We start from the raw sequence: 27,064 nt of genomic DNA on the forward strand, positions 1-27,064 counted from the left end.
AAACCCCTCCCTCCCGCCCCCGCTCGGTCCTACCTTCGGCCCCTCGTGTCACTGGCACCGTCCTGGGGGGGTGGGGGGTCCCAGCTGGCCGGGGGGGGGGGGGTCCCAGCCGTGCCGGACCCCCCGTTCCGAGCGGCTGCAGCGGCTCAAGGGGCCCCGGCGGCCGCGCTCCCCCCCCCCCGCCCCCGCCCTTCCCTTCTGCCGCTTCCTCCCACCGCGGTGGGGGGGGTGGGGGGCAGCGGGGGGGGGGGGGGTGGGCTCAAACGGCCCCCTCGGACCCCCCCCCTCACCTCCCTGCACCCCCTCCCCACGGGAGGGGCTCAGGTGTGCCCCCCCCCCCCCCCCGCCTCAAGGTGCCTCCCCCCTCCCCCCGCTCCGAGCGTGGCGGGAAAACCACAAAAAAAACGATTTTTGGAACCGTTACGGGCTTTATTTAATAATTTCTGTTATCAACGCTAGAAGTGACAAAACTCCTCCAAAACCCGGCAAAATGAAGGGGAAGGGTCCGCTTAGAGATCGGGTCCCCCCTCCCCAAAGTCACCCCTGCAAAGGCTGCACCCCTTCCCCAAACCCCTCCGGCTATAGGGCAGGACCCCCCCTCCCCCCCAACCCACAGGGACACCCCCAGCGCTCCTCAGTTGGGGGGGGCAGCAGCCCCCAGCCCCCCCATTACAGGCACCCCCAGTGCCTCCCAGAACATCCCAGTCACAGCGCTGGACCCCCCCAGTATGGGGCTGGACCCCTCAGTGTGGGGCTGGACCCTCCCAGTATGGGGCTGGACCCCTCCAGTGTGGGGCTGGACCCCTCCAGTGTGGGGCTGGACCCTCCCAGTGTGGGGCTGGACCCCCCCAGTGTGGGGCTGGACCCCCCAGTATGGGGCTGGACCCCTCCAGTATGGGGCTGGACCCCCCAGTGTGGGGCTGGACCCCTCAGTATGGGGCTGGACCCTCCCAGTGTGGGGCTGGACCTTCCCAGTATGGGGCTGGACCCCCCCAGTGTGGACCCCCCAGTATGGGGCTGGACCCCTTCAGTGTGGGGCTGGACCTTCCCAGTGTGGGGCTGGACCCCCCCAGTGTGGGGCTGGACCCCCCAGTATGGGGCTGGACCCCCCAGTGTGGGGCTGGACCCCTCCAGTGTGGGGCTGGACCCTCCCAGTGTGGGGCTGGACCCTCCCAGTGTGGGGCTGGACCCCCCCAGTGTGGGGCTGGACCCTCCCAGTGTGGGGCTGGACCCCCCCACCCCCGTTATGGGGTCACCCCCTGCCCCCCTTCACCGGGGGTCCCACCGGGGGTCCCCCCTGGCCGCTCACCCCCAGAGCCCCCCCCCCCTCCGCAGCCCTCCCGGGGGGGGCGCTGGGAGCCCGTGGGGGGGGTGGGGGTCGAGCAGCGGCTGCTGGGACCCCCACCCTGGGGGGGTGACGGTGGGGGGCTGCCAGGCGGGACCCCCAACCCTGCAGGGCAGCTCGCCGGGGCTGGGGGGGGACAGAGGGTCAGCGGGGGGGTCTTGGCATCGCCCCCAGCCCCACCGGGCCCCCCCCAGGCCCCTCCGTGCTCCGGCGAGCGCAGCCAGGCCCGGTCAGCCGCGGTCACGATGCCCCGGAGCTCTGCGGGGGGGGGGGGCGGGGGGGGTTAGAGGGGGTCACAAACCGGGAACGGGGAGGGGAGGGGGGGTCCCGGTGCTGCTCACCCCCGGCGCCGGTGTCCAGGTGTGGCAGCAGCTCCTGGGGACAGGTGAGCTCGGGTGGGTTATGGGGGACACGGGGGGGGGGTCTGGGGGGGTCCCTGTTCCTTCGCCCCCCCCCTCCCCCACACTCACCGAGAGTTGGTTGAAGCCGCAGAGTTGAGGGGGGGTCGCGCTCGGCCACCGGAGCACCGAGAGCTCCAGACCCCCCCCGGGGGGGCTGCGTGGGGTAACAGGTGAGGGATGGGGGGGAAGAGACACCAGGGGACCCCCGAACCCCCACCCCAACCCCCCCAGGCTACCACAGACCCACAGGGTGCCCCCCCCCAGCCCCCCAAATACCCCCGGGGTGAGCCCCTGACCCCCCCCCCCAACCCCCCTCCCAAACCCTCCATCACCACCCGCCCCCCCTCCCCCCCAAAAAGGGGTCACAACTCCCCCCCAACCCCTCCAACTCACCCGGGGGGAGGGTCCCCCTCCTCAGGGCTGGGGGGGGGCAGCAGAGCGGCCGCCCCCCCCTCGGGGTCCCCCTCGGAGCCCCCCCGGTCCAGGCGCGCGTGCAGCCGGAACGTCACGGCCTTGACGGCCCCGAAGAACGCGGCCACGAGCCCGCAGTACAGAGCGGCCACGGCGGGGCTGGGGGGCAGCGCCTGCAATTGGGGGGGGGGGGGGTCAGCACCCCCCAAAACCCCCCAAGTGCCCCCCTCCCCCCACCCCCATCTCCAGAGCGCCTCCCGGGACCCCCCCCCCTCCCACCCCCCCAACGCCTCAGAAGGGCCCGAGGACCCCCAGAGCCGCTTCCCGGCCCCTCCCGGGGTCGCCCCGCGCCCCCCCGAGCCCCCTCCCGGCGCGGCCCCCCCCCGCACCGAGTAGAGGCCGAGCGGGAGCCCGAGCAGGAACAGCCACACGTAGAGCCGCACGCAGTTGGCGAAGGCTCCGAGCTGAGGGTCCAGGAAGCAGCCGCCCGTCAGCGAGGCCCAAACGCCTTGGCGGAGCACCTGCAGCACCGCTGTCCCCACCATGGCGGCGGCGCCGGGACCCCCGAGCCCTCCCCGGGACCCTCCCCCCCCCCTCCCCCAGCCCGGGAAGACCCCCCGGTCCCGGCGCCGCTTCCGGGCGCGCCTCAGTGACGTCACAAAACGGCGCCAAAGGGCGGGGGAAAGAACGCTCCCCCTTATGGCCCCGCCCCCGGTGGGGAGTCCCTGTTGCGCATGCGCTCTGGAGTGGCCCCGCCCCATGGGAGGGCGTGGCCGTGGGCGTGGCCGTGGGCGTGGCCGCGCGGGCCGGAGCGCACAGGGCGCCCCCCAGCGGCGCCGGGCGCCACCGCAGCCGGGCCCGGGGGACCCCGCACCGGAACGGGGGAGGCGGGGGGGGGACGACGACGACACACACGGGACCGCCCCCCGCGTTATCCGGGCCCGTTTCCCCCCACACCGCCCCCGCCGACCCTCCGGGCTCGGCTCCCGGTGTCCCGCGGGTTGGCGGGGCAGCAGCGCCTCCCCCCCAGCCCGGTGCGAGGGTCCCCGGGGGTCCCGGGGTCAGGGCCGCCCCCCCTCCCCGCGCCGGCCTCTCGTCCGGTCCCCCCCCCCCCCCCACCCACGGCGTCCGGTGCCCCCGGCCCGCCCCGTCCGGCGCTGGTTCCTTTTCCTTTGTCCCGGTGACAATGTCCCGGCTCCGCCTTCCCGGGGCCGCCTCAGCCAGCGCGGGGAACCGCCGGACCCCCGGGAGCCCAGAGCGGCCGGGCCGCCCCCTGCCCCCCCCCGGGGACGCCGCCGGACGCCGCTTCCTCCCCCCTCCGGGCCGCGGGGGCTCCGGCGGGACCAGGCGGGGACGGGACGGGGCGCGGGGGGCCCCGGGGGACGGGACGGGGCGGAGGGGATCGGGGCCGGGGAGGGAGGGGACCGGGGCGGGGGGCGGAGGGACTCTGGGGCCCGCAGGGGGTTGTGGCGGCCGGGGAGGGGGCGTAGGGACCCCCGGGGAGCTGTAGGGACCCATTGGAGCCACAGGGATCGTCGGGATCCCCGGGGACCTACAGAGACTCTGAGGAGCCACTGCAGCGACAGGGACCATAGGGACCCCCGGGGACCCACAGGGACCCCCAGGAGCCATTGGGACCCCCGGGGACCCACAGGGACCCCCCAGGAGCCATTGGGACCCCCGGGGACCTACAGGGACCCCCAGGATTCTTCAGGCGCTGTAAGAACCCACAGGGACCCTTGGCAGCTAAAGGGACCCCGGGGACCAATAAGGCACCTATAAGGAGCTATAAGGGACCATAGGGACTGAAATAAGGTGTGGGGACCCCCCGGGACCCCCCAGGAGCCACAGGGACCCCCAGGGACCCATAGCCACCCCCTGAGCCCCATAATTCGCCCGGGGGCTGCATTGGGACCCCCAGAGCTGTCAGACCTTCCGGGCAGCACCCGTAGGGCTCAGGTGACCCCAGTGACCCCCAGGACATAAAGGGACCCCATGGGGTCCCCCGGGCACCCATAGACCCCCCCCCAGGCACCCACAGAGCCCCCCCTAAGCACCAAGGAACCCGTAGGGTCCCGCGAGCACCTATAGGACCCGCCAGCCCCCCATAGGACTCCCAAAGTCCCCCCAGCGCCATCGCTGGGGGCCGGGGCTGGGGGGGGGAGCACCCCATGGAGTGGGGCCGGGCATCCCCCTCCCCATCCCCCCCGGGGGGGTCCCACTCCCCCTCACCCCCCCTTTCCCCGTCACCCCCCCCTTTCCCCCCTCTTCCCAGAGGGGTCCCGCTCCCCTTTCCCCCCCTCCCCGCGGGGGTCCCGCTCCCCTTCTCCATCTCCAGCGGGATCCCGCTCCCCATCCCCGGGGGGGTCCCGCTCTCCCTCTCCCCCTTCCCCAGGGGGGTCCCGCTCCCCATCCCCGCCGGGGGGTTGGGAGCCGGCGCGGGCGGCGTTCGGGGAGCTGCGGCTGGAGGAGGTGATCGGGGCCGGGGGCTTCGGCCGCGTCTTCCGGGGCACGTGGCGGGGGCAGGTGGTGGCCGTGAAGGCGGCGCGGGGGGACGCGGGGGCGGCGGGGGCGGCCAGCCTGCGGCGGGAGGCGCGGCTCTACGCCCGCCTGCGGCACCCCAACGTGGTGGCCCTGCGGGCCGTGTGCCTCGAGCCCCCCCACCTGTGCCTGGTGATGGAGTTCGCGGCCGGGGGGGCCGCTGTCCAGGGCGCTGGCCGGCCGCAGGGTCCCCCCCGCCGTCCTGCTGGACTGGGCGCGCCAGGTGGCCCGGGGGATGCGGTACCTGCACGCCGGGACCCCCGTGCCCCTCATCCACCGCGACCTCAAGTCCAGCAATGGTGAGATATGGGGGTGGGGGGGGGCTGCTGCGGGTGGGGCGGGGTCCTCAAGGTGGGGAGGGGGTCGCAGAGGTTGGGGGGAGTAGGGTGGGGTGTCAGTCTGCAAGGTCCCCAAGGGTGGGGAGTCACAAACATTGGGGTCTCCAGGGTGGGGGATGCCAGATATTGGGGTCCCCGGGGTGAGGGAAACCAGACTTTGGGGTCCCCAGAGTGGGGTCTCAGTCCCCAAAGTCCCCAGGGTGGGGGGTCCAAGTTACTGGGATGCCCGAGGTGAGGAATCCCAAATTCTGAGGGGCGGGGGCTCGCAGAGGTTGGGGGGTCTCAGGGTGGGGTCTCATTCCCCAAGTTCCCCAGAGTGGGGGGTCCCAGGCATTGGGGTGCCCAAGTTCCCCAGAGTGGGGGGTCCCAGGCATTGGGGTGCCCAAGGTCCCGAGGGTGGGGGGTCCCAGGCATTGGGGTCCCCGGGGTCAGGAGGCCGAGTGCCCCAGGATGGGTGTCCTGCCCTGAGCTCCCCAAGCTGGGGGGGGGGGCGGTCCTGGCTGTCCCCAGTGGGGCAGGGGGTGCAGAGGCCGAGGTTTCCCAGCGGGAGGGGAGGAGATCCCAGGTGTTGGGGGGTCCCTGACCGTGTCCCTGACCGTGTCCCCGCAGTGCTGCTGGCACAGCCCGTTGTGGGGGACGACGTGAGTGGGAAGACGCTGAAAATCACCGACTTCGGCCTGGCCCGCGAGTGGCAGCGAACGACCAAGATGAGCGCGGCCGGGACCTACGCCTGGATGGCCCCCGAGGTCATCCGGGCATCCACCTTCTCCAAGGGCAGCGACGTCTGGAGGTGGGGAAGGGTCCTGGTAGGGAGGGAAATCTGGGCTGGGCTGGGGTTTGGGGATGCCCAAACCCCTTGGGTGGAGGATTTGGGGTGATCTGGATGTTGTGGGGTCACGGAGCTGCAGGTTTGGGGTGCCCAAACCCCTTGGATGGAGGATTTGGGGTGATCTGGACATTCTGAGGTCATGGAGCTGCAGGTTTGGGGATGCCCAAACCCCTTTGGATGGAGGATTTGGGGTGATCTGGATGTTGTGGGGTCACGGAGCTGCAGGTTTGGGGTGCCCAGACCCCTTTGGATGGAGGATTTGGGGTGACCTGGATGTTGTGGGGTCACGGAGCTGCAGGTTTGGGGTGCCCAAACCCCTTTGGATGGAGGATTTGGGGTGACCTGGATGTTGTGGGGTCACGGAGCTGCAGGTTTGGGGTGCCCAAACCCTTCTGCAGGGGGGATTTGGGGTGGCCTGGATGTTGTGGGGTCACGGAGCTGCAGGTTTGGGGTGCCCAAACCCCTTTGGATGGAGGATTTGGGGTGACCTGGATGTTGTGGGGTCACGGAGCTGCAGGTTTGGGGTGCCCAAACCCTTCTGCAGGGGGGATTTGGGGTGGCCTGGATGTTGTGGGGTCACGGAGCTGCAGGTTTGGGGTGCCCAAACCCCTTTGGATGGAGGATTTGGGGTGACCTGGATGTTGTGGGGTCACGGAGCTGCAGGTTTGGGGTGCCCAAACCCTTCTGCAGGGGGGATTTGGGGTGGCCTGGATGTTGTGGGGTCACGGAGCTGCAGGTTTGGGGTGCCCAAACCCCTTTGGATGGAGGATTTGGGGTGACCTGGATGTTGTGGGGTCACGGAGCTGCAGGTTTGGGGTGCCCAAACCCTTCTGCAGGGGGGATTTGGGGTGGCCTGGATGTTGTGGGGTCACGGAGCTGCAGGTTTGGGGTGCCCAAACCCCTTTGGATGGAGGATTTGGGGTGACCTGGATGTTGTGGGGTCACGGAGCTGCAGGTTTGGGGTGCCCAAACCCTTCTGCAGGGGGGATTTGGGGTGGCCTGGATGTTGTGGGGTCACGGAGCTGCAGGTTTGGGGTGCCCAAACCCCTTTGGATGGAGGATTTGGGGTGACCTGGATGTTGTGGGGTCACGGAGCTGCAGGTTTGGGGTGCCCAAACCCTTCTGCAGGGGGGATTTGGGGTGGCCTGGATGTTGTGGGGTCACGGAGCTGCAGGTTTGGGGTGCCCAAACCCCTTTGGATGGAGGATTTGGGGTGACCTGGATGTTGTGGGGTCACGGAGCTGCAGGTTTGGGAGGTGTCTGGGTGTCTTATGGGGCACCCGAACACCTGTGGGGTGGGATCTAAGGGGGTCACCACGTGTCTGACTCCCCTCCCCTCCTCCTGCCCCCCAAAGTTACGGGGTGCTGCTGTGGGAGCTGCTGACCGGGGAGGTGCCGTACCGGGGCATCGATGGCCTGGCCGTGGCCTACGGGGTGGCCGTGAACAAACTGACCCTGCCCATCCCATCCACCTGCCCCCCACCCTTCGCCCAGCTCATGGCAGGTACGGGGGGGCTCACGGGGGGGCTCATGGGGAGGGGTCAGGGGGCTCAGAGGGGTTTGGGGGGGTTCTGGATATCGGGGTTCTCAGGAGTCTGGGTGTTGCTGGGGAGGGTGTTGGGGGGGTACCTGGGCACCTGGGGGATTTTGGGGTTCCCTCAGGAGACCCCCCCCCCCCCCTTGACCCCTGGTTCCCCCTGCAGCCTGCTGGGAGCAGGACCCCCACCGGCGGCCGGGCTTCGGGACCATCCTGCGGCGCCTGGGGGGGCTGGAGCCGGGGGGGCTGGGGCCCCCCGAGTCCTTCCACTCCCTGCAGGAGTCCTGGCGCCGCGAGATCCAGGGGCTCTTCGATGAGCTGAGGGCGCGGGAGAAGGTAGGACCCCCCCCCGAATGCCTGGGACACCCCCCCGAGCACCTGGGACACCCCCCAGAACACCTGGGACACCCCCCAAAACACCTGGGACACCCCCCCAAAACACCTGGGACACCCCAAACACCTGGGACACCCCAACACCTGGGACACCCCCCAACACCTGGGACCCTCCCCCCAATACTCGGCACCACCCCCCAAACCCTGGCACTGCCCTCAACACCTGGGACCACCCCAGTCCCCCAGGGACACCCCCAGACCCCCTTGCACCCCCCTGAACAATGGGGGCAACCATCCTAGGACACCCAGGACCCCCCCAGAACCCCCCTGGGACCCCCGAACTCCGCACCGCTGGCCCTGCCCTGCCCATCGCTCACGGCTGCTCCTTGTCCCCGCGACCCCGCTGACCCCGAACCCCCCCGTGACCCCGCTGACCCCGAACCCCCCCGTGACCCCGCTGACCCCGAACCCCCCCGTGACCCTGCTGACCCCGAACCCCCCCGTGCCCCCCAGGAGCTGCGCAGCCGGGAGGAGGCCGTGGCCAGGGCGTCGCGGGCCCAGCGCTCCCAGGCTGAGGCGCTGCGGCAGCGCGAGGCCGCCGTGGCCCGGAGGGAGCTGGAGGTGCTGGAGCGGGAGCTCAGCCTGATGCTCAGGGGACCCCCCCGGCCCCCCCCGGCCCCCAAGAGACGCCGACCCCCCTTCCGGAGGCCGCGGAGGCCCGCGGACCTCATTGGCATGCCCCAGGGTAGGGAACGGGGATGGGGCTGGGGGGTTTGGGGGGGATTTGGGGAGGTCTTGGGGGAGCAGGGGGTGTTGGGGACTTTGAGGGGGTCCAGGGGCTTTTGGGGGGGCTGGGGATTTTGGGGTGGGGCTGGAGGGTGTCTGGGTGCCTGTTGGGGTTGGGGGGACTTGGGGGGGGTGGTTTTGGGGCTCTCCTGACCCCAGTGCTCCCCCCCTCCCCAGATTTCAAGCACCGCCTGACGGTCCAGGCCTCACCCGGGGGGGACCCCCGGAGCCACGACCCCGAGGACGGGCCGGGGGAGTCCCCCCCCTTCCCCCGGCTGCGCGCCATCCAGCGTGAGTGACGTCATGCGGGGGGGGGCGGTGACATCACACACACCTGCCGGTGACGTCACACCTGCCGGTGACATCCCGGGTGACACCGCGTCCCCCCCTCTCCCCGCACCCCTCTCTCTGTGTCCCCAGTGGAGCCCGAGGAGGAGGAGGAGCCGCCGCGGGGCCGCGCGGGCCGGGCCAGTGCCCCCAATGGCAGGTGCGTCCCACCCCCCTCCCCCGCTGGGGGTCTGGGGAGGGGTCGGGGGGGGTCCCAGCCCTCCCTTCCCGGACACCGGAACACCCCCCCCCCCGGACGCTCGGGTGTCCCCACAGGCGGCGGCTGCGCCCCGACGAGACCACCTGGTACCTGGACACGGACGAGCTGAGCCCGGGGGATGCCTCCCCCAACGGTGGGTCCGGGTGGGTTCTGGGGGGTCCCACCCCGCTGTCCCCCCCCACCCCCCCCGCACCCCCCGACACTGACCCCTGTTGTGTCCCGCACAGGCGAGGCCGGGCCCCCGGAGGCCGAGGAGGGCCGGGGGTCTCGGGGAGGGACCCCCCGGCTGCTGCGGCGGGCGCTGCTGAAGGGCTCGGCCCTGCTGGCGTCGCTGGGGCTGGGCCGTGACCTGGCCCCCCCCCGAGTCCCCCCGCAGCCCCCCGCCCTCCCCCGGCCTCCTGCGCCTCTCCCCGCGCCGCTGGGAGCGGACCCTGGGGTCCCTGGAGCTCAGCTCACCCGGGACCCCCGAGATGGGTCGTGCTTGGACCCCCGGGACCCCTGAGCCAAGCCAAGCCCGGGCCCCCGGATCTCCGGATCCCAGCGGAGCCCGGACCCCCGTGTCCCCCGGGACCCCCAGGACCCCTGAGCCAAGCCGAGCCCGGACCCCCGGGTCACCAGATCCGAGTGGGGTCCGAACCCCTGGGACCCCCAGGACCCCCGGGACCCCTGAGCAAGGCCGAGCCCAGATCCCCGGGTCCCCGGATCCGAGTGGAATCGGGGTCCCCGGCACCCCCAAGATCCCCGGGACCCCCGAGCAGGGGGGGCGAGCCCGGACCCCCAGGACCCTGGAGCTGAATTGGTCCTGGACCCCTGAGCAAGGGGGAGCCAGGACCCCTGGGACCCCCGGGACCCCCGAGCAGGGCCGTGCCCGGACCCCAGGGACCCTCGAGCTGGGTCAGCCCCGGACCCCCGGGACCCCTGAGCCGCGCCGTGCCCGGACCCCCGGGACCCCCGAGCTGGGGCTGCAGCCGTCGCCCCGGGGGGCCCGGAGACCCCGAGAGCTGAGCCCAGCTGGGACCCCCGAGTGGGGTAAGTGGGGCTGGGGGCGGCTTGGGGGTCTGGGGGACAGATTTGGGGGGGGATTGGGACACGCATGGCGGGGGGGGGGTGCTGTGGGGCAGCTCTGGGCTCTGTGGGGCAGGGGGGCTGTGGGGCGTTTCTGGGGGGTCGTGGGGCACAGGGGGCTGTGGGGCCACTTACAGGGGGTGTTGTGGGGGGGTCGCGGGGCAGTTTTGGGGGTCGGGGTGGGGGTCGCACCGCCCCCCAGCCCCGCCCTTCCCCGTAGGCCCCGCCCGGCCCCGCCCCTCCCCGCTCCGCCCCCGCATCGACCCCTGGAGCTTCGTGTCCGCGGGGCCGCGCCGGGCCCCGCCCCCCGCCGAGCCCCGCCCCCGAGACCCCTTCGCCGACCAATGAGAGCGCCCGCCGCGCGTCGGACCCGCCCCCGCCACCCTCCGGCGACCAATGAGCGGCCGCGAACGGACGGACTGACAGCAGCAGGCCCCGCCCGCGCGCGCCCGCCATTGGTCAAAGCAAAGGGCATTACAGGAAAAGCCCCGCCCCCTCGTGGGCGGGGCCATACGGCAGGAAACCACGCCCCCCTCCTGGGGCGAACCAGGAAGCTCCGCCCTGATTGGTGGGAGCGCGGAGGCCCCGCCCCCCCTCGGCGGAAGCCCCGCCCCCCGGGCGGTCCCGACACTGGACGGGGGTCCCGGGAGGTTCGGGGGGCGACTGTGACCAAATAAAACTCCCGAGACCCCGAAACTGCCCGAGCCGCCTCGTTCTTGCCTGGGGGGGGGGGGGTTCCGTGTGTTTGGGGGTCCCATCCCCCCCTTGGAAGGGGAGTCTGGGGTTGGGGGGGTCCCACTCGCCCCCCAGACCCCGTCATGGGGGGGTCCCAGCGCTGTGAGGGGGGGTCTTTGCCACCTTGAGGGGTCCCAGCGTTTGGGAGGGGTCCCATCTCCCCCCTCACCCTGTGCCGGCTCTTGGGCGTTCGGGGGGGGATCCAGGGATTTGGGGGGGGGGGGGTCCATCTCCCCATGGTGAGGTCCCAGGAGTTTGGGGGGGGGGTCCCCATTTCCCCGTGGGGTGAGGGGGGGGAGTCTCGGGCGTTCCGGAGGGCCGCATCCTCCCACGGGTGGTCCCAGGAGTTTGGGGGGGGCCCCAGCACCCCCGCACCCGCATCCTGGGGGCCTCCAGGGGGTTCCCAGGGGGTTCCCATCCCCGCCGCCGGAGGAATCCCGAGAGTTTTGGGGGGTCCCGCCCCTCCCGTCCCGCCGCCCCCCCCGCCCTGCCCGACGCTGGAACCGGCCCGGCCATCCGGGCTCCTCCCCTCCCCCACCCCCCGCCCCCCCCCCCCCCAATTCCTGGAGCGGACCCAGGGCCCGGCCCCCGCCCCCCTCCCCCGCCCGGGCCCCCCCTTCCCTCCCCCCCATCCCAGCGCCATCCCAGGCGGCCGCGGGAACTCCGGAGTCCGGCGGGATCCCCCCACCCCCGTGCCCAGGACACCCCCTCCGAGGGCAGCCCGTGTCCGGCGAGGGGACCCCGGAGCCCGGGACACCCCTGGGGGGCACCCCAGCGTCCGGCAGGGGGGCTCCGGCCTCTGGGACACCCCCCGAGGGGATCCCACATCCGGCGAGGGGACCCCGGAGCCCGGAGACCCCCAAAAGGGGACCCGCGGCCTCTGGGCTGGGCGTCACTCTCGGGGGGGGAGCCTCTTGAGAGGGGACAGACAGCTGCGACCCCCCCCCAGGAGGGGACCCGGCCCTCCGCGACCCTTTCAAGGGTCCCAGGCCACTGCGAGCCCCCCCGCGGGCCCCCAGTGTCCGGGACCCCCCCGAGGGGTCCCCAGCGTCCGGCCGGAGCCCTCGCTCGCCGCGGGGTCGGGGCCGGGGGTCCCGGGGGTGCGGGGGGGGGGGCACCATGTGGCGCTGGGGGGGGCTGTGGGCGGCGCTGGCGGCGCTGGCGGCGCTGGGGGGGCGCGGGGGGGGCGCGGCCGTGGCCCGGGAGCGCTTCAAGGTGGTCTTCGCCCCCCTGATCTGCCGGAGGACGTGTCTGAAGGGGCTGTGCCGGGACTCGTGCCAGCCCGGCTCCAACATGACCCTGATCGGCGAGAACGGGCACGCGGCCGACACCCTGACGGGCTCCGGCTTCCGAGTGGGTGAGTGGCACCGGGACACGGGGACGGGGACACGGGGACACGGGGACGGGGATGGGGACACGGGGACAGGGACAGCCTGACGGGCTGCGGCTTCCGAGTGGGTGAGTGGCACCGGGACACGGGGATGGGGACACGGGGACAGGGATGGGGACACTGGGACAGGGATGGGGACACGGGGACAGGGATGGGGACACTGGGACAGGGATGGGGACACGGGGACAGGGACAGCCTGACGGGCTCCGGCTTCTGAGTGGGTGAGTGGCACCGGGACACGGGGACAGGGACACGGGGACGGGGATGGGGACACGGGGACAGGGACAGGGACAGGGACAGCCTGACGGGCTGCGGCTTCCGAGTGGGTGAGTGGCACCGGGACACGGGGACGGGGATGGGGACACGGGGACAGGGATGGGGACACGGGGACAGGGACAGCCTGACGGGCTCCGGCTTCTGAGTGGGTGTGTGACACCGGGACACGGGGACGGGGACGGGGACACGGGGACAGGGATGGGGACACGGGGACGGGGACAGGGACAGCCTGACGGGCTCTGGCTTCTGAGTGGGTGAGTGGCACCGGGACACGGGGATAGGGACGGGGACACGGGGACAGGGATGGGGACACGGGGGCGGGGATGGGGACACGGGGACACGGGGACAGGGACGAGGACACGGGGACAGGGATGGGGACACGGGGACACGGGGACACGGGGACAGGGACGAGGACACGGGGACAGGGATGGGGACACGGGGACACGGGGACAGGGACAGCCTGACGGGCTCCGGCTTCCGAGTGGGTGAGTGGCACCGGGACACGGGGACGGGGACACGGGGACAGGGATGGGGACACGGGGACAGGGATGGGGACACGGGGACAGGGACAGCCTGACGGGCTCCGGCTTCCGAGTGGGTGAGTGGCACCGGGACACGGGGATAGGGACGGGGACACGGGGACAGGGATGGGGACACGGGGGCGGGGATGGGGACACGGGGACAGGGACGAGGACACGGGGACACGGGGACACGGGGACACGGGGACAGGGACAGGTAGGTGGCCGACACCCTGTCCAGGTCGCACTTCTGAATGTGAGGGTGACAAGGGGACACTGGGACAGGGACATGGAGACAAGGATGGGACAGGATGGGGGACAGGATTGGGGACAGGGTGGGGACAGCACGGCTCAGGTGTGGGGACAGCGATGGGACAGCACCGGCACCGTGATGAGGATGGGGACAGCGCTGGGGACAGCGCCAATGTGGGCATGAGATGGGCACCAGGATGGGGACAGGGACAGGATGGGACAGGGTGGGAATGGGGACAGCGGGGATGGGGCTGTGCTGGCACCGGGCTGGGACAAAGGGGGTCCCTGCAGGGGACAGCAGAGGGGGCTGGGGGGGCTCAGGGGGGGTCTCAGGGGGTCTCAGGGGGTCTCTCTCCCCACAGTGGTGTGTCCCCTGCCCTGCATGAACGGGGGTCAGTGCAGCTCCCGCTCCCACTGCCTGTGTCCCCCCAACTTCACCGGCCGCTTCTGCCAGGTCCCCGCGGGAGGGGGACGCGCGGGGGGACCCCCCCCTCCGCCCCCCCCCGCGCCCCCCGACGCCCCTCCCGACCCCGCCCCGGGCTCCAAGGTCGCCGTTTACGCCGTCCAGGTCATCGCCGATGGCCCCGGGGGGGCGGCGGCCCCCCCCGAGCCCCCCCCCGGGGCAGCCCATGGCGGGGGGCACGGCGGGGGGCACGGGGGGGGACACGGGGGGGGACACGTCAGCCACGCCACCTTCGTCGTGCCCCTGGGGCCGGGGCATCACTCGGCTGAAGGTACCGGGGGGGCTGAGGGTGCTCGGGAGTTTGGGGGGGTTTGGGGGGGGCTCAGGGATATTGGGGGGCGTGGGGGGCAGAGAGTTCCGGGCGTCCCATGCTTGGGGGTGCCCATATGGGGGGGTCCTACTGGGGCCGGGGGGTCCCAGGTGTCCGTGCTGGGTTTGGGGGTCCCGAGGGTCCCAGGTGCTGGGATTTGATGGGGGGGGTCCCAGGGTGCCTGGATTTGGGGTTAGGGGGGGGTCTCGGGGTTGGGTGCCAAATTTTGGCGATTTCAGTCGGGGGTTTCAGGGTGCCGGTTCTGGGTTTCGGGACTCGGGGGCGCCCCAGGGTTCGGGATTTGGGGGGTCCCAGGTGCCGCTGCCCCCAGCGCAGGTGCCCCCACCCCTGGTGAACGTGCGGGTCCATCACCCCCCCGAGGCCTCGGTCCAGGTCCATCGCATCGAACCGCGGCCCCCCGAGGGGGCTCCCCGGGGCGGGGGGGGGCTCCTGGCGCACCCCGCGCAGCCCCCGGCGGGCAGCAAACCCCCCGCGCCCCCCCGGCCCCACACCCACAAACCGCTGGGCCGCTGCTTCCAGGAGACCCTGCCCAAGCACTCGGTGAGGGAGGGCCGGGGGCCGCGGGGGGATTTGGGGGGTCCAGGCACCTTTGGGGGTTCAGGGGGGGCAGGGGGGCTGGGAGTTTTGGGGATGTTTTAGGGGTTCAGGGGGTGTTTTGTGGTGCTGGCCCCTCCCGGGCTCAGCGAGCTCCGGAGCTGCTGCCGGGGGTCTCTGGGGGTGCGGGGGTGGGGGGGAAGTTACGGGTGGAATTGGGGGTCTCGGGGGGTGTTTTGGGGTGCTGACTCCCCCCGTGCCCCCCCCAGTGCGGCAGTAACCCCCTCCCCGGGCTCACCAAGCTCGAGGATTGCTGCGGCAGCATCGGCAGCGCCTGGGGACAGAGCAAGTGCCACAAGTGCCCCCACCTGCAGGGTGAGTGGGGACCCCCCGACCCCCCCCCCCCGGCCAGGAACACCCCCCCCCCCACCCCACGGACCCAGCTGTAGGAGCACCCCTCGCCCTCCTGGGACCCCCCACCCCAGCAAAACCCAGGTGGCCGCGACCCCCTCCCCAGAGGAGCCTCCTTCACCTCACCCCGGGAGAGGACCCCGACCCCCCAGGAACCCCCCCGGACCCCCCCCCCAGAACCCAGGGACCTCCCCCCCCCCCAGCCTAAAGCCGGGACCCCTTCACCTCAGGGACCCCCTGGCACTGCCACGCCCCCCCCCTCCAGGGTCCGGACCCTCCCCCGCTGCCCCCCCCGGCTCTGGGGGTGACGGGGGGTGCGGGGGTCGTTGCAGGCTCGGGGTCCCCGAAGGCGGCGCGGGGGGAGCGCGGGGGGGACTGTCCCCAGGGCTACAAACGCCTCAACAGCTCCCACTGCCAGGGTAAGGGGGGCACGGGGGGCACGGGGGGGCATCTGGGGGGACACGGGAGGGTGTGGGGGGACACGCGTGAGTGTGCAAGGGGCGTGTGGGAGGTGTGCGAGGGGCTTGCGCGGGGCCAGGTGTGCGTGTGTGTGTGTGTGGGGGGGGGGGGGTGTCAGGTGTGTTCACACCTGTGCCACACCTGTGCCGCACATGTGCCAGGTGCGCTCTACCTGTGCCACACCTGTGCCACGCCTGGCACTGACATCGAGCGCTCTGTGCCCGGGGAGTTCGGGGGTCGGGGGGGTAGGGGGGGCCGGGGGTGGAGCTCAGGTGCGCTCCCACCTGGCTCAGGTGCGCTCTACCTGTCCCAGACATTAACGAGTGCGCCCTGCCCGGCGTGTGCCAGCCCGGCGAGTGCCGCAACACCCAGGGCAGCTTCCGCTGCTCCTGCTCGGCCGGGCACGTCCTGGGACCCTCGCGGAGCCAGTGCCTGCGTACGGGGCGGGGGGCGCGGGGGGGTCCTGGGGGGTCCTGGGGGTCCTGGGGGTCCAGGGGTCCTGGGACCCTCGCGGAGCCAGTGCCTGTGTGCGGGGCGGGGGGCACGGGGGGGTCCTGGGGGGTCCTGGGGGTCCTGGGGGTCATGGGGGTCCTGGGACCCTCGCGGAGCCAGTGCCTGCGTATGGGGCGGGGGGCACGGGGGGGTCCTGGGGGTCCTGGGGGTCCGGGGGTCCTGGGACCCTCGCGGAGCCAGTGCCTGTGTACGGGGCGGGGGGCACGGGGGGGTCCTGGGGGGTCATGGGGGTCCTGGGACCCTCGCGGAGCCAGTGCCTGCATACGGGGCGGGGGGCGCGGGGGGCGTCCTGGGGGGTCCTGGGGGTCCTGGGACCCTCGCGGAGCCAGTGGCTGCATATGGGGATGGCTGAAGGGATTGGGGGGAGCTCTGAGGTTTTGGGGGTCCCTGGGGAGGGGTCTCTGAGGGTCCTGCTCTGCCTTCCCCCCTCCCCAGCAGAGCCGGGCGAGCAGAGTCTGTGGGGTGTCTACGGGGTTTTGGGGCTCTTTGGGGTTTTGGGGGTGTCTGGAGGGCTCTGGGGAGTTCTCTGGGGTTTTGGGGGTCCTTGGGGAGTTCTGTGAGGTTTTGGGGGTTTTTGGGGAGGGGTCTCCCAGGATGCTGACCCCCCCCCCCCCCCGTCCCGTCCCGCAGCGGAGCCGGGTGAGGAGCGGGGTCTGTGCTTCCGGCTGGTGTCGGGGTCGCAGCAGTGCCAGCACCCCCTGCCCACCCGCCTGACCCGCCGGACGTGCTGCTGCAGCGTGGGCAAGGCCTGGGGGGGCCGCTGCCAGCGCTGCCCCCCCGACGGCACCGGTACGGGGGGCTGGGGGGGCTTTGGGGGGGCCGCTGCCAGCGCTGCTCCCCCCCGATGGCACCGGCGCCGCTTTGTGGGTCTGGGGAGGGGTCCGGGGGGGGCTTGGGGGGGGCTGGGGGTTTGGGGGGGCCGCTGCCACCCTGACAGCTCCATTTTGGGGGGGGGGGGAAGCGTGGGCGCTCTGGGGACTCCAGCCCAGTTTGGGCCCCCCTCCCCTCCCAAAATCTGCCCGGCCCCTCCCCATGCAGGGAGAGCCGCGGCCGCGTTTGGGGGCTGGGGGCAGCTGGGTGTGTCCCAGCGCGGTTTGGGGGTGTCCCCCCCACCCCACTGACCGCCCCCCTGCCCCCCCCCCCGTGCCCCCCAGCCGCGTTCAAGGCCATCTGTCCGGCGGGGAAGGGCTACCACGTCCTCACGTCCCACCAGACCCTGACGATCCAGGGCGAGAGCGACTTCACGCTCCACATCCACCCCGACGGGACCCCCGAGCGGCCCCCCCGGCCCCCCCCGCCCGCCCCCAGCCCGGTGCCGCCCGACGCCCCCCCGCCGCCAGGTCGGGCACCTCCCGAGTGTTCCCCCCCCCGCCTCACTCCGTGCCCCACATGTCCCCCCCCCCAGTCCCTGTGTGCCCCCCACCCAGTCCTTGGCCCCTCTCCCCATGTCCCTGGGGGGGTCCTGTGTCCCCCTGGACTCCCATGGCCCCTCCCTGTGCCCCCCCCCCCGTATCCCCCGGGTCCCCCCATGTCCCTGTGACCCCCCCATGTCCCTGTGACACCCCAGGTCCCCCTAAACCCTCTGTGCCCCCCCATCGCTGTGTCCCCTCCCATGTCCCCTGTCCCTCTCGTGCCCCCCACGTCCTCCATCCCCCCCCAGTGTCTCCCCCATGTCCCTTTCCCCCCCTCCCATGACCCCGGACCCCCCCTGACCCCCTGTTTTGTGTGTCCCCCCCCCCCGCCCCACGGTGGGGGGGTCAGTTTGGGGTCTCAGCGCCCCCTCCCCCCGCAGCTGTGACCCCCTCGGCCATGGTGAGTGTGGGGGGGAGGGGGGGACATGGCGGGGGGGGAGGACACGGGAGGGACAAGCATGACGGGGAGGGACTGGGGGGGGGTCTCAGGGGGTCGAGGGGGGGCATGGAGGGGCATGGAGGGGCTGGGAGGTGTCACGGGGGGACTGGGGGGGGCAGGGAGGGGGGGCGGAGGGGACAGAGGGGACATCGCTGTCCCCCCCCAGCTGCCGGCGTTCTGGAGCCCCTCGGAGGAGCAGGGTCTGGAGCAGCCCCCGGGGAGCAGCGACCCCCCCCGGTACCCCGGTAAAGGGGGGGGGGACACGGGAGGGGGGCAGGGGACGGGGACATGGAGGGGCTGAGGCGGGAGGAGGGGGCACGGGGCGGGGGGATGGCGGCGGCGACAGTTTGGGGACAGTTCGGGGACACGCACCGGGATGAAGAAGGGAACGGGGGGCCGTGGGGACCAGAAGGGGTTGGGGACAGTTTGGGGACAAGAATGAGGGCAAAGATGGGACAGGGACGGGGTGGGGCGAGGGGGGGGGCGAGCGCGGGGGCGGGGCAGTGTCCCCCTCCCCGCCCTCGTCCCACGCCGTGTCCCCAGCGCTGGTGGCCCGGCCCACGCCGGCCCCGCTGTGGCGGCTGCCCCCGGAGCAGCTCACGCGCAGCGCCGCCGAGATCGCGCCCACCCAGGTCACCGGTGAGGGACCCCCGGCACCCCCCGGCACCCCCAACACGCCCCCGAATGCCCCTGGAACGCCCTGGGACCTTTGGAACGCCCTAAACTCCCCCCGGGAGCCCTAGGACCTCCAACAACCCCCTGGGACCCCCAACACCCCCCCCCCCCGGTTCCCCCTTGCGATCCCCCCAATCTCTCTGGGACCTCCAGACTCCCTGGGGCCCCTCAAGACCCACTGAGACCCCTCAGGGATCCCCCCCCAAGACACCCAGAGCCCCCTGGGACCTACCCTTGAACCCCCCAAGATCCCCTTGGGACCCCCCTCCAACACCCCCAATGCTCCTGTGGGACCCCTCGGGACCACCCAAACCTTCTGGGATCACCCCAAAATCTCTCTGGGACCCTCCTGGGACCCCCCCCTCCCCCTGTGCCCCCCAGAGACAGACGAGTGCAAATTGAACCGGAACATCTGCGGCCCCGGGGAGTGCGTGATGGGCCCGGGGGGGTACAGCTGCCTCTGCTTCCCGGGGTACCGCTGGCACCCGCAGCGCCGCTACTGCACCGGTACCGGGGCCACGGGGCCACGGGGGCCACGGGGGGGGGGGGCGGGGGGATACCGGGGGTACGGGGGTCACGGGGGGGGTGCGGGGGTGGGGACAGGGGGATACGGGGTGTGTGTGTGGTGGCACGGGGAGTGTCACACGCGCGGTGACGCGTCCTGACAATGGACGAGTGCGAGACGGAGCCGTGCGGGGGTGGGGGGGGGGGTCGCGGGGTCGCACACGCGGTGACACGCGGTGACACGCGGTGACACGCGTGTGCAGATGTGAACGAGTGCGAGACGGAGCCGTGCGGGGCCGGGCGCGGCGTCTGCATGAACACGGGTGGGTCCTACACGTGTCACTGTCACCGCGGGTTCCAGCTGCGCCTGCACAAGGGGCTGCGCACCTGCGCAGGTACGGGGGGGGAAGGGGACGACGGGGGGGCGGCGGCACAGGGACCTGGGGACACGGCGGGGATGGGTCAGGGTTAACCCTGCGTGGGGGCACAGGGGACGTGGGGAAGGCGTGGGGACACGGAGCAGGAGGTTGGGGCGGTGGGTGAGGTTGGGGACACGGGACGGGGTTGGGGAGATTGTCCGGGATGCAGGACGGGGTTGGGGACACGGAATGGGGTTGGGGACATTGTCCGGGATGCAGGACATGGTTGGGGACACGGGACGGGGTTGGGGACACTGCCCGGGATGCAGGACGGGGTTGGGGACATGGGACGGGGTTGGGGACATTGTCCGGGATGCAGGACGGGGTTGGGGACTGGACAGGGTTGGGGACATTGTCCGGGATGCAGGACGGGGTTGGGGACATGGGACGGGGTTGGGGACATTGTCCGGGATGCAGGACAGGGTTGGGGACACGGGACGGGGTTGGGGAGATTGTCCGGGATGCAGGACGGGGTTGGGGACATGGGACGGGGTTGGGGACATTGTCCGGGATGCAGGACGGGGTTGGGGACATGGGACGGGGTTGGGGACATTGTCCGGGATGCAGGACGGGGTTGGGGACATGGGACGGGGTTGGGGAGATTGTCCGGGATGCAGGACAGGGTTGGGGACATGGGACGGGGTTGGGGAGATTGTCCGGGATGCAGGACAGGGTTGGGGACACGGGACGGGGTTGGGGACATTGTCCGGGATGCAGGACGGGGTTGGGGACTGGACAGGGTTCGGGAGATTGTCCGGGATGCAGGACAGGGTTGGGGACATGGGATGGGGTTGGGGACATTGTCCGGGGATGCAGGATGGGGTTGGGGACACGGGATGGGGTTGGGGACATTGTCCGGGATGCAGGACAGGGTTGGGGACATGGGACGGGGTTGGGGAGATTGTCCGGGATGCAGGACAGGGTTGGGGACACGGGACGGGGTTGGGGACACTGCCCGGAGTTGGGGACACGGGATGGGGACACTGCCGGGGCTTGGGGACAGGGCCAGTGACCCCCGTGTGTCCCCGCAGACATCGACGAGTGTGCCAAGGGTGACGTGTGCGGGGACGGTGGCACCTGCTCCAACGTGCCGGGCCACTACAAGTGCGAGTGCCACCCGGGCTACCGGCGCAAGGGCTCGCGGCCACCGCTCTGCGAAGGTGACACGGGGGACATCGGGATGGGGGTGGGGACAGCGGGATGGGGACACAAAGACACCAGGGACGGGGACGGGGCACCCTGGAGTGGTGAGCCCGCAGTCCAGGATGCCGTGGGGGTTCCCCCCCGTGCACCCCCGTGTCCCCTGATGTCCCCAATGTCCCCCCCCCCGCCACCCTCCCCCCCCAGACATCAACGAGTGCCTGGATGTGGGGACGTGCCCCGACTCCAAGTGTGAGAACCAACCCGGGGGCTTCGTGTGCACCCCCTGCCCCCCCGGCTTCCGCGGCCTCAACGGCGCCTGCCTCGGTCAGCACCCCCAGGGACCCCCCCTAAATCCCCTGGGACCCCCCCAAACCCCCCCCTGAATCCCCAAAATCCCTGGGACCCTTGCAAACCCTCATGGAACCTCTGGAGACCCCTTTTCCTGGAGACCCCTGTATCTGCGACCCCCCTCTTGGGGACCCCCTCCCCTTGAACCCCCTCCCCGATATCCACACGCCCCCCACCCTGGGTCCCCAACCAAGTCCCCCTCGAGAACCCCATCCCTACTCCCACCCTGTTCCTTCCCCCCCCTCCTCGGACCCCCCAGACCCCCACCCAGGCCCCCCACCCCCCTCCCTGGACCCCCCCAGACCCGCACCCAGGGTTGGGGGCTGACGGGGGTCCCCCAGACGTGAACGAGTGCGAGGCTGGGGGGCTTTGCCCCGGGGGGAGCTGCGTCAACACCCCCGGATCCTACAAGTGCCAGTGCCCCCCCGGGCTGCAGCCGGCGCGGGACCCCCCCCGCTGTCAAGGTACCCCAAAATCTGGGGGGGCTATGGGGGGGGCTGAGGGGTCTGGGGGGGTCTGGGGGTTTGTACGTGTGGGAGGTCAGTGGGGTCTGGGGGGGGTCTGGGGGGGTTTCCAGGTCTGGGGGTGGATCCGGGGGTGTTGTCTGGGTTTGGGGGGGGTCCCGCACATGGGGGTCCCGTCTTTCCCCCCCAGATATCGACGAGTGCGAGTTCGCGGCCGCCTGTGTGGGGGGGGACTGCGTGAACACGGCGGGGTCGTACCGGTGCCTGTGCCCCCCCGGCTACGCGCTGGTGCACGGCCGGCGCTGCCAGGGTGAGTGTGGAGACCCCCGAGACCCCCCCCAAAACAGCCCCCCACACCCGAGACCCCCTCAGACCCCACTGACCCTCCCAAAACAACCCTCCCGCCCCATAACCCGCCCCCCGGCTACGCGCTGGTGCACGGCCGGCGCTGCCAGGGTGAGTGTGTGGAGACCCCCCTCCCCAAAATAACCCCCCAAAACAGCCCCCCCCGGGACTGCGCTGCCAGGGTGAGTGGGCAGAGACGCCCCCCCAAAATAACCCCCCAAAACTCCCCCAAAACAGCCTCCGCACCCCCATAACCCCCCCGGATATGCGCGACCACCGCTGCCAGGGTGGGTGTGCCGAGACCAACCCCCCCCCCTGCATCATGCGACGGGGAGGGGCCGGGGGTCCCTGGGGGGGGTCTTTGGGGGTACCCCCGTGTGTCGCACGAGCCCCCCCCTTAAATCCCCTCCCCCCGCCTCCAGACATCGACGAGTGCGCGCTGGACCCGGGGCTGTGCCCCCCCCCCGGCACCTGCACCAACCTCGAGGGCTCCTTCAGCTGCCGCTGCCCCCCCGGATTCGCCCCCGGCCCCGACGGGCGCCGCTGCCTCCGTGAGGGGGGGCCGGGGGCGCGGGGGGGGGGCACGGGAATGTGGGGTGCCTCTGGAGGGTCCCTGGAAAGAATGGGGGGGGGGGGAGCCCTGAGAGTCTGGGTGGGGGTGGGGATTCTGGGGAATCCCTGGGATTTTGGGGGGGGGGGGAGGGTCCCTGGGAGTGCACAAGGGCTTTTTATGGGCTCCGGGGTGTCCTTGGGGGTCTGGGGGGGGGGGGGGTCTCTGGGAGATCCCTGGAGCTCAGGAGAGGGTGAGGGATTTCTGGGCGGGGGTCCTTGGGTCTCTGGGGTGGGGTCCCTGGGGTTCGGGGGGGATCCTTGAGGCTCTAACGGCTCGAGGGGGGTCTCTGAGGGGTCTGGGGGGGATCCCTGGGATTCTGGGGACTCCCTGAGGTCTCCGCTGACCCCCTGTCCGCCCTCCCCCCCCCCCCCACCGCAGCGCGGGAGCCCCCCGCCCCCCGCAAGGAGTGTTACCTGAGCCTGGAGCTGCCCGTGTTCTGCGACGCCGTTCTGGGGACAAACGTGACCCGGGGGGAGTGCTGCTGCTCCGTGGGGGCAGGGTGGGGGGACCTGTGCGAGGTGTACCCCTGCCCCCTCCCCACCTCGGGTACGGGAGGGGGTCCGGGAGTGGGGTTCGGGTGTCCCCAGCCAGGTGTGACCCCATCGCCACCCCCTTTTTGGGGGGGCGCGGGGGTTGTCCCTCCCAGCAGAGTTCGTGGCGCTCTGTCCTGATAAAAGGGGGGGTCTCCGGCAGCGGTTTGGGGACAGCAGGGGCGGGTGGGGGGGTCCCCGGGGATGGTCTGGGGGTTCCGAGGGTGGTCTCCCCCCCCCTTCCTTGACCTTTTTTTCTGCCCCCCCAGCCGAGTTCGTGGCGCTCTGTCCCGACGGGAGGGGCTTCATCCAGGACGACAACGGCCTCGACTACGGGGTCCCGGCACACCGGGGTGAGACCCCCGTCCCCATCCCCCGCGGTGTCCCTGTCCCCTGCGGGTCCCCCTCTGTCCCGAGGGTCCCCGCGCGTCTCCGAGGGGGGGGTCTGACCCTGATGTCGCTGTCCCCCCCCCGCTCCGGCCCCGCAGACATCGATGAGTGCGGGCTCTTCGGGGACGAGATCTGCAAGGGGGGCAAGTGCGTGAACACCCAGCCGGGCTACGAGTGCTACTGCAAGGCCGGCTTCGACTACGACAGCGCCCTGCGGCAGTGCCTGGGTGAGGGGGGGGGTCCCGCGGGGGTCCCTAGGGGGGGCTGGGGGCCATGGGGGGCCATGGGGAGCGAGCAGCGGGTTCCAGAAGCGATCTGGGGTGTTTGGGGGTCCCTGGGGTAGTGGAGGATCCTTGGGGCTGCTGGGGATTCTGGGGTGTTTGGGGGGGGGGGTCCCTGAGGTGTTGGGGGGTCCCTGCAGTGCCAAGGGAATCCCTGGGGGTCCCTGCAGGTCCTGGCGGTGTTGGGGGGGGGTTCCTGGGGATTCCCGCGTTCCTTGCGGGTCCCGGGGATTTTGGGGGGACGCTCGCTCTGCCTGAGGGTCCCCCCAGAAACCCCCCCCGTCGCCCCCTCCCCAGACGTGGACGAGTGTCTGGACGAGTCGAACTGCGTGGACGGGGCGTGCGAGAACACGCGCGGCTCCTTCCGCTGCACCTGCGGGCCGGGGGCGCGGTACCACCCGGGGCTGCGGCGCTGCCTCCCCGCCCCCGAGCACGGTGAGACCCCCCCGAGCATCGGGAGAGCCCCCCCCAGGCATGCTGAGACCCCCCCCCGGGCACATTGAGACCCCCTGAGGGACCGCGGTGGGTACGGAAGGGGTGGGGAGTGCCAGGGACCACCGGGGGCTGCGGCGCTGCGTCCCTGCCCCCGGGCACGGTGAGACCCCCCCGGGCACGGTGAGACCCCCCCGGGCACGGTGAGACCCCCCCGGGCACGGGGAGACCCCCCGGGGGGGCCGGGGTTGTGCGGGGGGGGTGGGGGTGGCTGTGCAAGGGACGCATCCAGGGGAGCCCCCCCCAGACATCGATGATTGCCGGAATTTTTGGGCGGGGTGGGGGGGGGGGTGGTGGAAATTTGGGGGGTCTACGGGGAGGGGTTTGAAGGTTCCTGACCTGTGTCCCCCTCCCCCCCACCCCGTACCCGCAGAACGCCCCCCCCCGCCGGACCGGCCCCCCCCGGAGCGGCGGGACGTGTGCTGGCAGCGGCGGGGGGACGAGGGGGTCTGCGGGGCGCCCCTCGGGGGGGGACCCCTCACGCTGGACGAGTGCTGCTGCCGGGGGGGGGCCGGCTGGGGCCCCCACTGCCGGCCCTGCCCCCCCCGGCCCCCAGGTGATTGCGGGGAGTCTGGGGGAGGGGGTATGGGGGTGTCCTGGAGGGGTTTGGGGAGGGCTGTAGGGTCCTAGGGGGGATTTGGGGTCTCTGGGGTGGGGCTAGGGGGGTCCTGGGGAGGACAGGGAGGGGTCGACGGGATAAGGGGGGAGTTGAGGGGGTCCTGGGTGGGATGGGGGGGATTTGGGTGGGATGTGTCTGGGGGGTTCCCGATGGGATCTGGGGGTCTCTGGGAGCTGGGGTTGTCCCCATGGGTTGATGGGGGGGTCTCTATGGGATCTGGAGAAGCTGCTGAGGGTCCTGGGGGCGGGGGGCGCTCGGAGGGGCAGGGGCTGACATGGGGGTCCCCCCTAGGCCTGCCGTGCCCCCCCTTGCAGAGCGAGAGCAATTCCTTCTGGGACGTGAGCCCCCTCGGCCTGGGGGGGCCCCGCAGAGGTTGGACTCCAAAACCCGCACCCCCAACCCCTCCCCAGGACCCTCAAACCCCCTGGGATCCCACCCCGGGACCCCCCAACCCCAGGACCCCAAATTCAGAACGGAGACCCCCACTTTGGGGACCCCAAACCTCGGCTTTGTGCCTCTCCAACCCGTTGTCCCCTCCCCGCCGTGAGACCCCAAACCTGGCCCTAAACCCCCTTAACCAGGACCCCCAGCCCAACCCCCCCTGCACCCCTTGGAGCTGGGATCCCCCAGACCCCCCCGTGCCCCCCCCCAGGTGACGACAGCTCCGAGGAGGACTCTGCCGAGTGTCCCTGTCCCGGGGGGATCCCCGGCCGCTGCCTCCGCTCCCCCCGGGGGGGCTGCGAGTGCCCCCCCGGCTTTCAACCGGACCCCACCCGCACCCGCTGCCTCGGTGAGACCCCTCCCCCAGAAAATGGAGACCCCCCCCGAAACCCTCCCTGGGACCCCCCTGAGTGACCCCCAAACCCCCCTGGGACCCAGGGTTCTGCAGGGGTGGGAGGTGGGGAGGGGGTCAGGACCCCATCTTCTCCCGGGTCCCCTAAATATTGGGGACCCCAGGGGGGGTCTGGGGGTCCCCGATGCCCCCCAACACCAGTGGGTGCTGTGGCTTTGTGGGGGGGGGGATTTGGGGGTCCCAGGGGGTATTTTTGGGCTTCCTGTTCCCACCACACATCGGTGAGTGCCGAGACCCCCGCGGGGGGGGAGGTGGGGGAAGTTTAGGGGTTCCATGGGGGGAACGTTGGGAGTCCCAGGGGGTTATTTCGGGGGTCCCTGACCTGTGTGTCCCCTCGTCCCAGATATCGACGAGTGTCGGGACCCCCGGGGGGGTCCCCGCTGTCCCCGCGAGCGCTGCATCAACACGAGCGGCTCCTTCCGCTGCGCCTGCAAAGCCGGGACCACCCGGGCCCGCCCGGGGGGGCTCTGCCTGCCCCAGCGCCGCTGAAACCCCCCCGGAGACCCTCCGGGACCTCCCCGGGACCACCCGGGCCCGGCCCCAGCGCCGCTGAGCCCCCCCCCGGGACTCTCCGGGACGCCCCCGGACCCCAATAAAGGACGTGGGGGAACGGCCCCAGCGCCGCTGCGTGGATGGTGGGGGCTGGGAGGGATTTGGGGGGGCGATTTTGGAGATTTGGGCACTTTGGGAGGATTTGGGGGGATGGGGAGGGGGTTTGGGGCGAAATGGGGAGGGGGTTTGGGGCACTTGGGGGGTGAGAGAGGGGATTTTGAGGGGGGATTGTGGCAATTCGGGGCACTTGGGGCAGGATTCGGGGGGATGTGGGGGCGATTGGGGGTGAAATCGGGAGGATTTGGGAGTGGATTTGGGGGTGAAATCGGAGGAATTTGGAGCTGAAATCGGGGGGATTTGGGGGTAAATTTGGGGGTGAAACCGGAGGAATTTGGGGCTGAAATCGGGGGGATTTGGGGGTGAATTTGGGGGTGAAATCGGAGGAATTTGGGATGAAATCGGGGGGATTTGAGGGTGAATTTGGGGGTGAAACCGGGGGCATTTGGGGTGAAATCAGAGGGATTTGGGGGTGAAACCGGGGGGATTTGGGGGTGAAATCGGGGGGATTTGGGGGTGAAATCAGAGGGATTTGGGGGTGAAACTGGGGGGCATTTGGGGATGAAATCGGGGGGATTTGGGGGTGAAATCAGAGGGATTTGGGGGTGAAATCGGGGGGATTTGGGGGTGAAATCAGAGGGATTTGGGGGTGAAACTGGGGGGCATTTGGGGATGAAATCGGGGGGATTTGGGGGTGAAATCAGAGGGATTTGGGGGTGAAACTGGGGGGCATTTGGGGGTGAAACCGGGGGGATTTGAGGTGAAATCGGGGGCATTTGGGGGGTGCATTTGGGGGGGATTTGGGGGTGAAATTGGGGCGATTTGGGGGTGGATTTGGGGGGATTTGGGAGTGAAATCGGGGGGATTTGAGGTGAAATCGGGGGCATTTGGGGGTGAAACCGGGGGGATTTGA

At 71.8% G+C, this 27,064-nt stretch overlaps 3 protein-coding genes across 3 annotated transcripts; 2 read left to right on the forward strand and 1 right to left on the reverse strand.

Annotated features, from left to right (window-relative positions):
- Positions 1 to 408: 408 nt before the first annotated feature.
- On the reverse strand, positions 409 to 2,757 carry LOC138100351 (pecanex-like protein 3). Its single transcript, XM_068998169.1, has 5 exons — positions 2,547 to 2,757; positions 2,140 to 2,330; positions 1,816 to 1,900; positions 1,687 to 1,720; positions 409 to 1,603 (listed from the first exon to the last, which is right to left on the reverse strand). Exons 1-5 carry the CDS (start codon positions 2,700 to 2,702, stop codon positions 1,245 to 1,247), a joined length of 825 nt encoding a protein of 274 aa, XP_068854270.1. The 5' UTR covers positions 2,703 to 2,757; the 3' UTR covers positions 409 to 1,244.
- Positions 2,758 to 3,623: 866 nt separating this feature from the next.
- Positions 3,624 to 10,821, forward strand: MAP3K11 (mitogen-activated protein kinase kinase kinase 11). Its single transcript, XM_068998168.1, is given in 13 exon segments — positions 3,624 to 4,406; positions 4,408 to 4,848; positions 4,850 to 4,997; positions 5,646 to 5,826; positions 7,221 to 7,369; positions 7,569 to 7,738; positions 8,249 to 8,480; positions 8,699 to 8,812; positions 8,942 to 9,008; positions 9,125 to 9,201; positions 9,296 to 9,423; positions 9,425 to 10,097; positions 10,354 to 10,821. Coding segments are annotated over 13 exon segments (2,586 nt in total). The 5' UTR covers positions 3,624 to 4,328; the 3' UTR covers positions 10,482 to 10,821.
- Positions 10,822 to 12,047: 1,226 nt separating this feature from the next.
- On the forward strand, positions 12,048 to 26,150 carry LTBP3 (latent transforming growth factor beta binding protein 3). Its single transcript, XM_068998132.1, has 28 exons — positions 12,048 to 12,225; positions 13,667 to 13,913; positions 13,989 to 14,038; positions 14,409 to 14,638; positions 14,902 to 15,007; positions 15,376 to 15,462; positions 15,816 to 15,938; positions 16,646 to 16,804; positions 17,170 to 17,360; positions 17,777 to 17,827; positions 18,033 to 18,111; positions 18,410 to 18,505; positions 18,923 to 19,048; positions 19,309 to 19,440; positions 20,496 to 20,624; positions 20,812 to 20,931; positions 21,297 to 21,419; positions 21,610 to 21,729; positions 22,187 to 22,315; positions 22,756 to 22,923; positions 23,177 to 23,260; positions 23,396 to 23,524; positions 23,876 to 24,050; positions 24,130 to 24,173; positions 24,444 to 24,626; positions 24,981 to 25,061; positions 25,342 to 25,479; positions 25,886 to 26,150. Exons 1-28 carry the CDS (start codon positions 12,162 to 12,164, stop codon positions 26,029 to 26,031), a joined length of 3,510 nt encoding a protein of 1,169 aa, XP_068854233.1. The 5' UTR covers positions 12,048 to 12,161; the 3' UTR covers positions 26,032 to 26,150.
- The last annotated feature ends 914 nt before the right edge of the window (positions 26,151 to 27,064 follow it).

The sequence above is a fragment of the Aphelocoma coerulescens genome, chromosome 31 (assembly GCF_041296385.1).
Source record: "Aphelocoma coerulescens isolate FSJ_1873_10779 chromosome 31, UR_Acoe_1.0, whole genome shotgun sequence".
In the NCBI taxonomy this organism is placed as follows: Eukaryota; Metazoa; Chordata; class Aves; order Passeriformes; family Corvidae; genus Aphelocoma; species Aphelocoma coerulescens.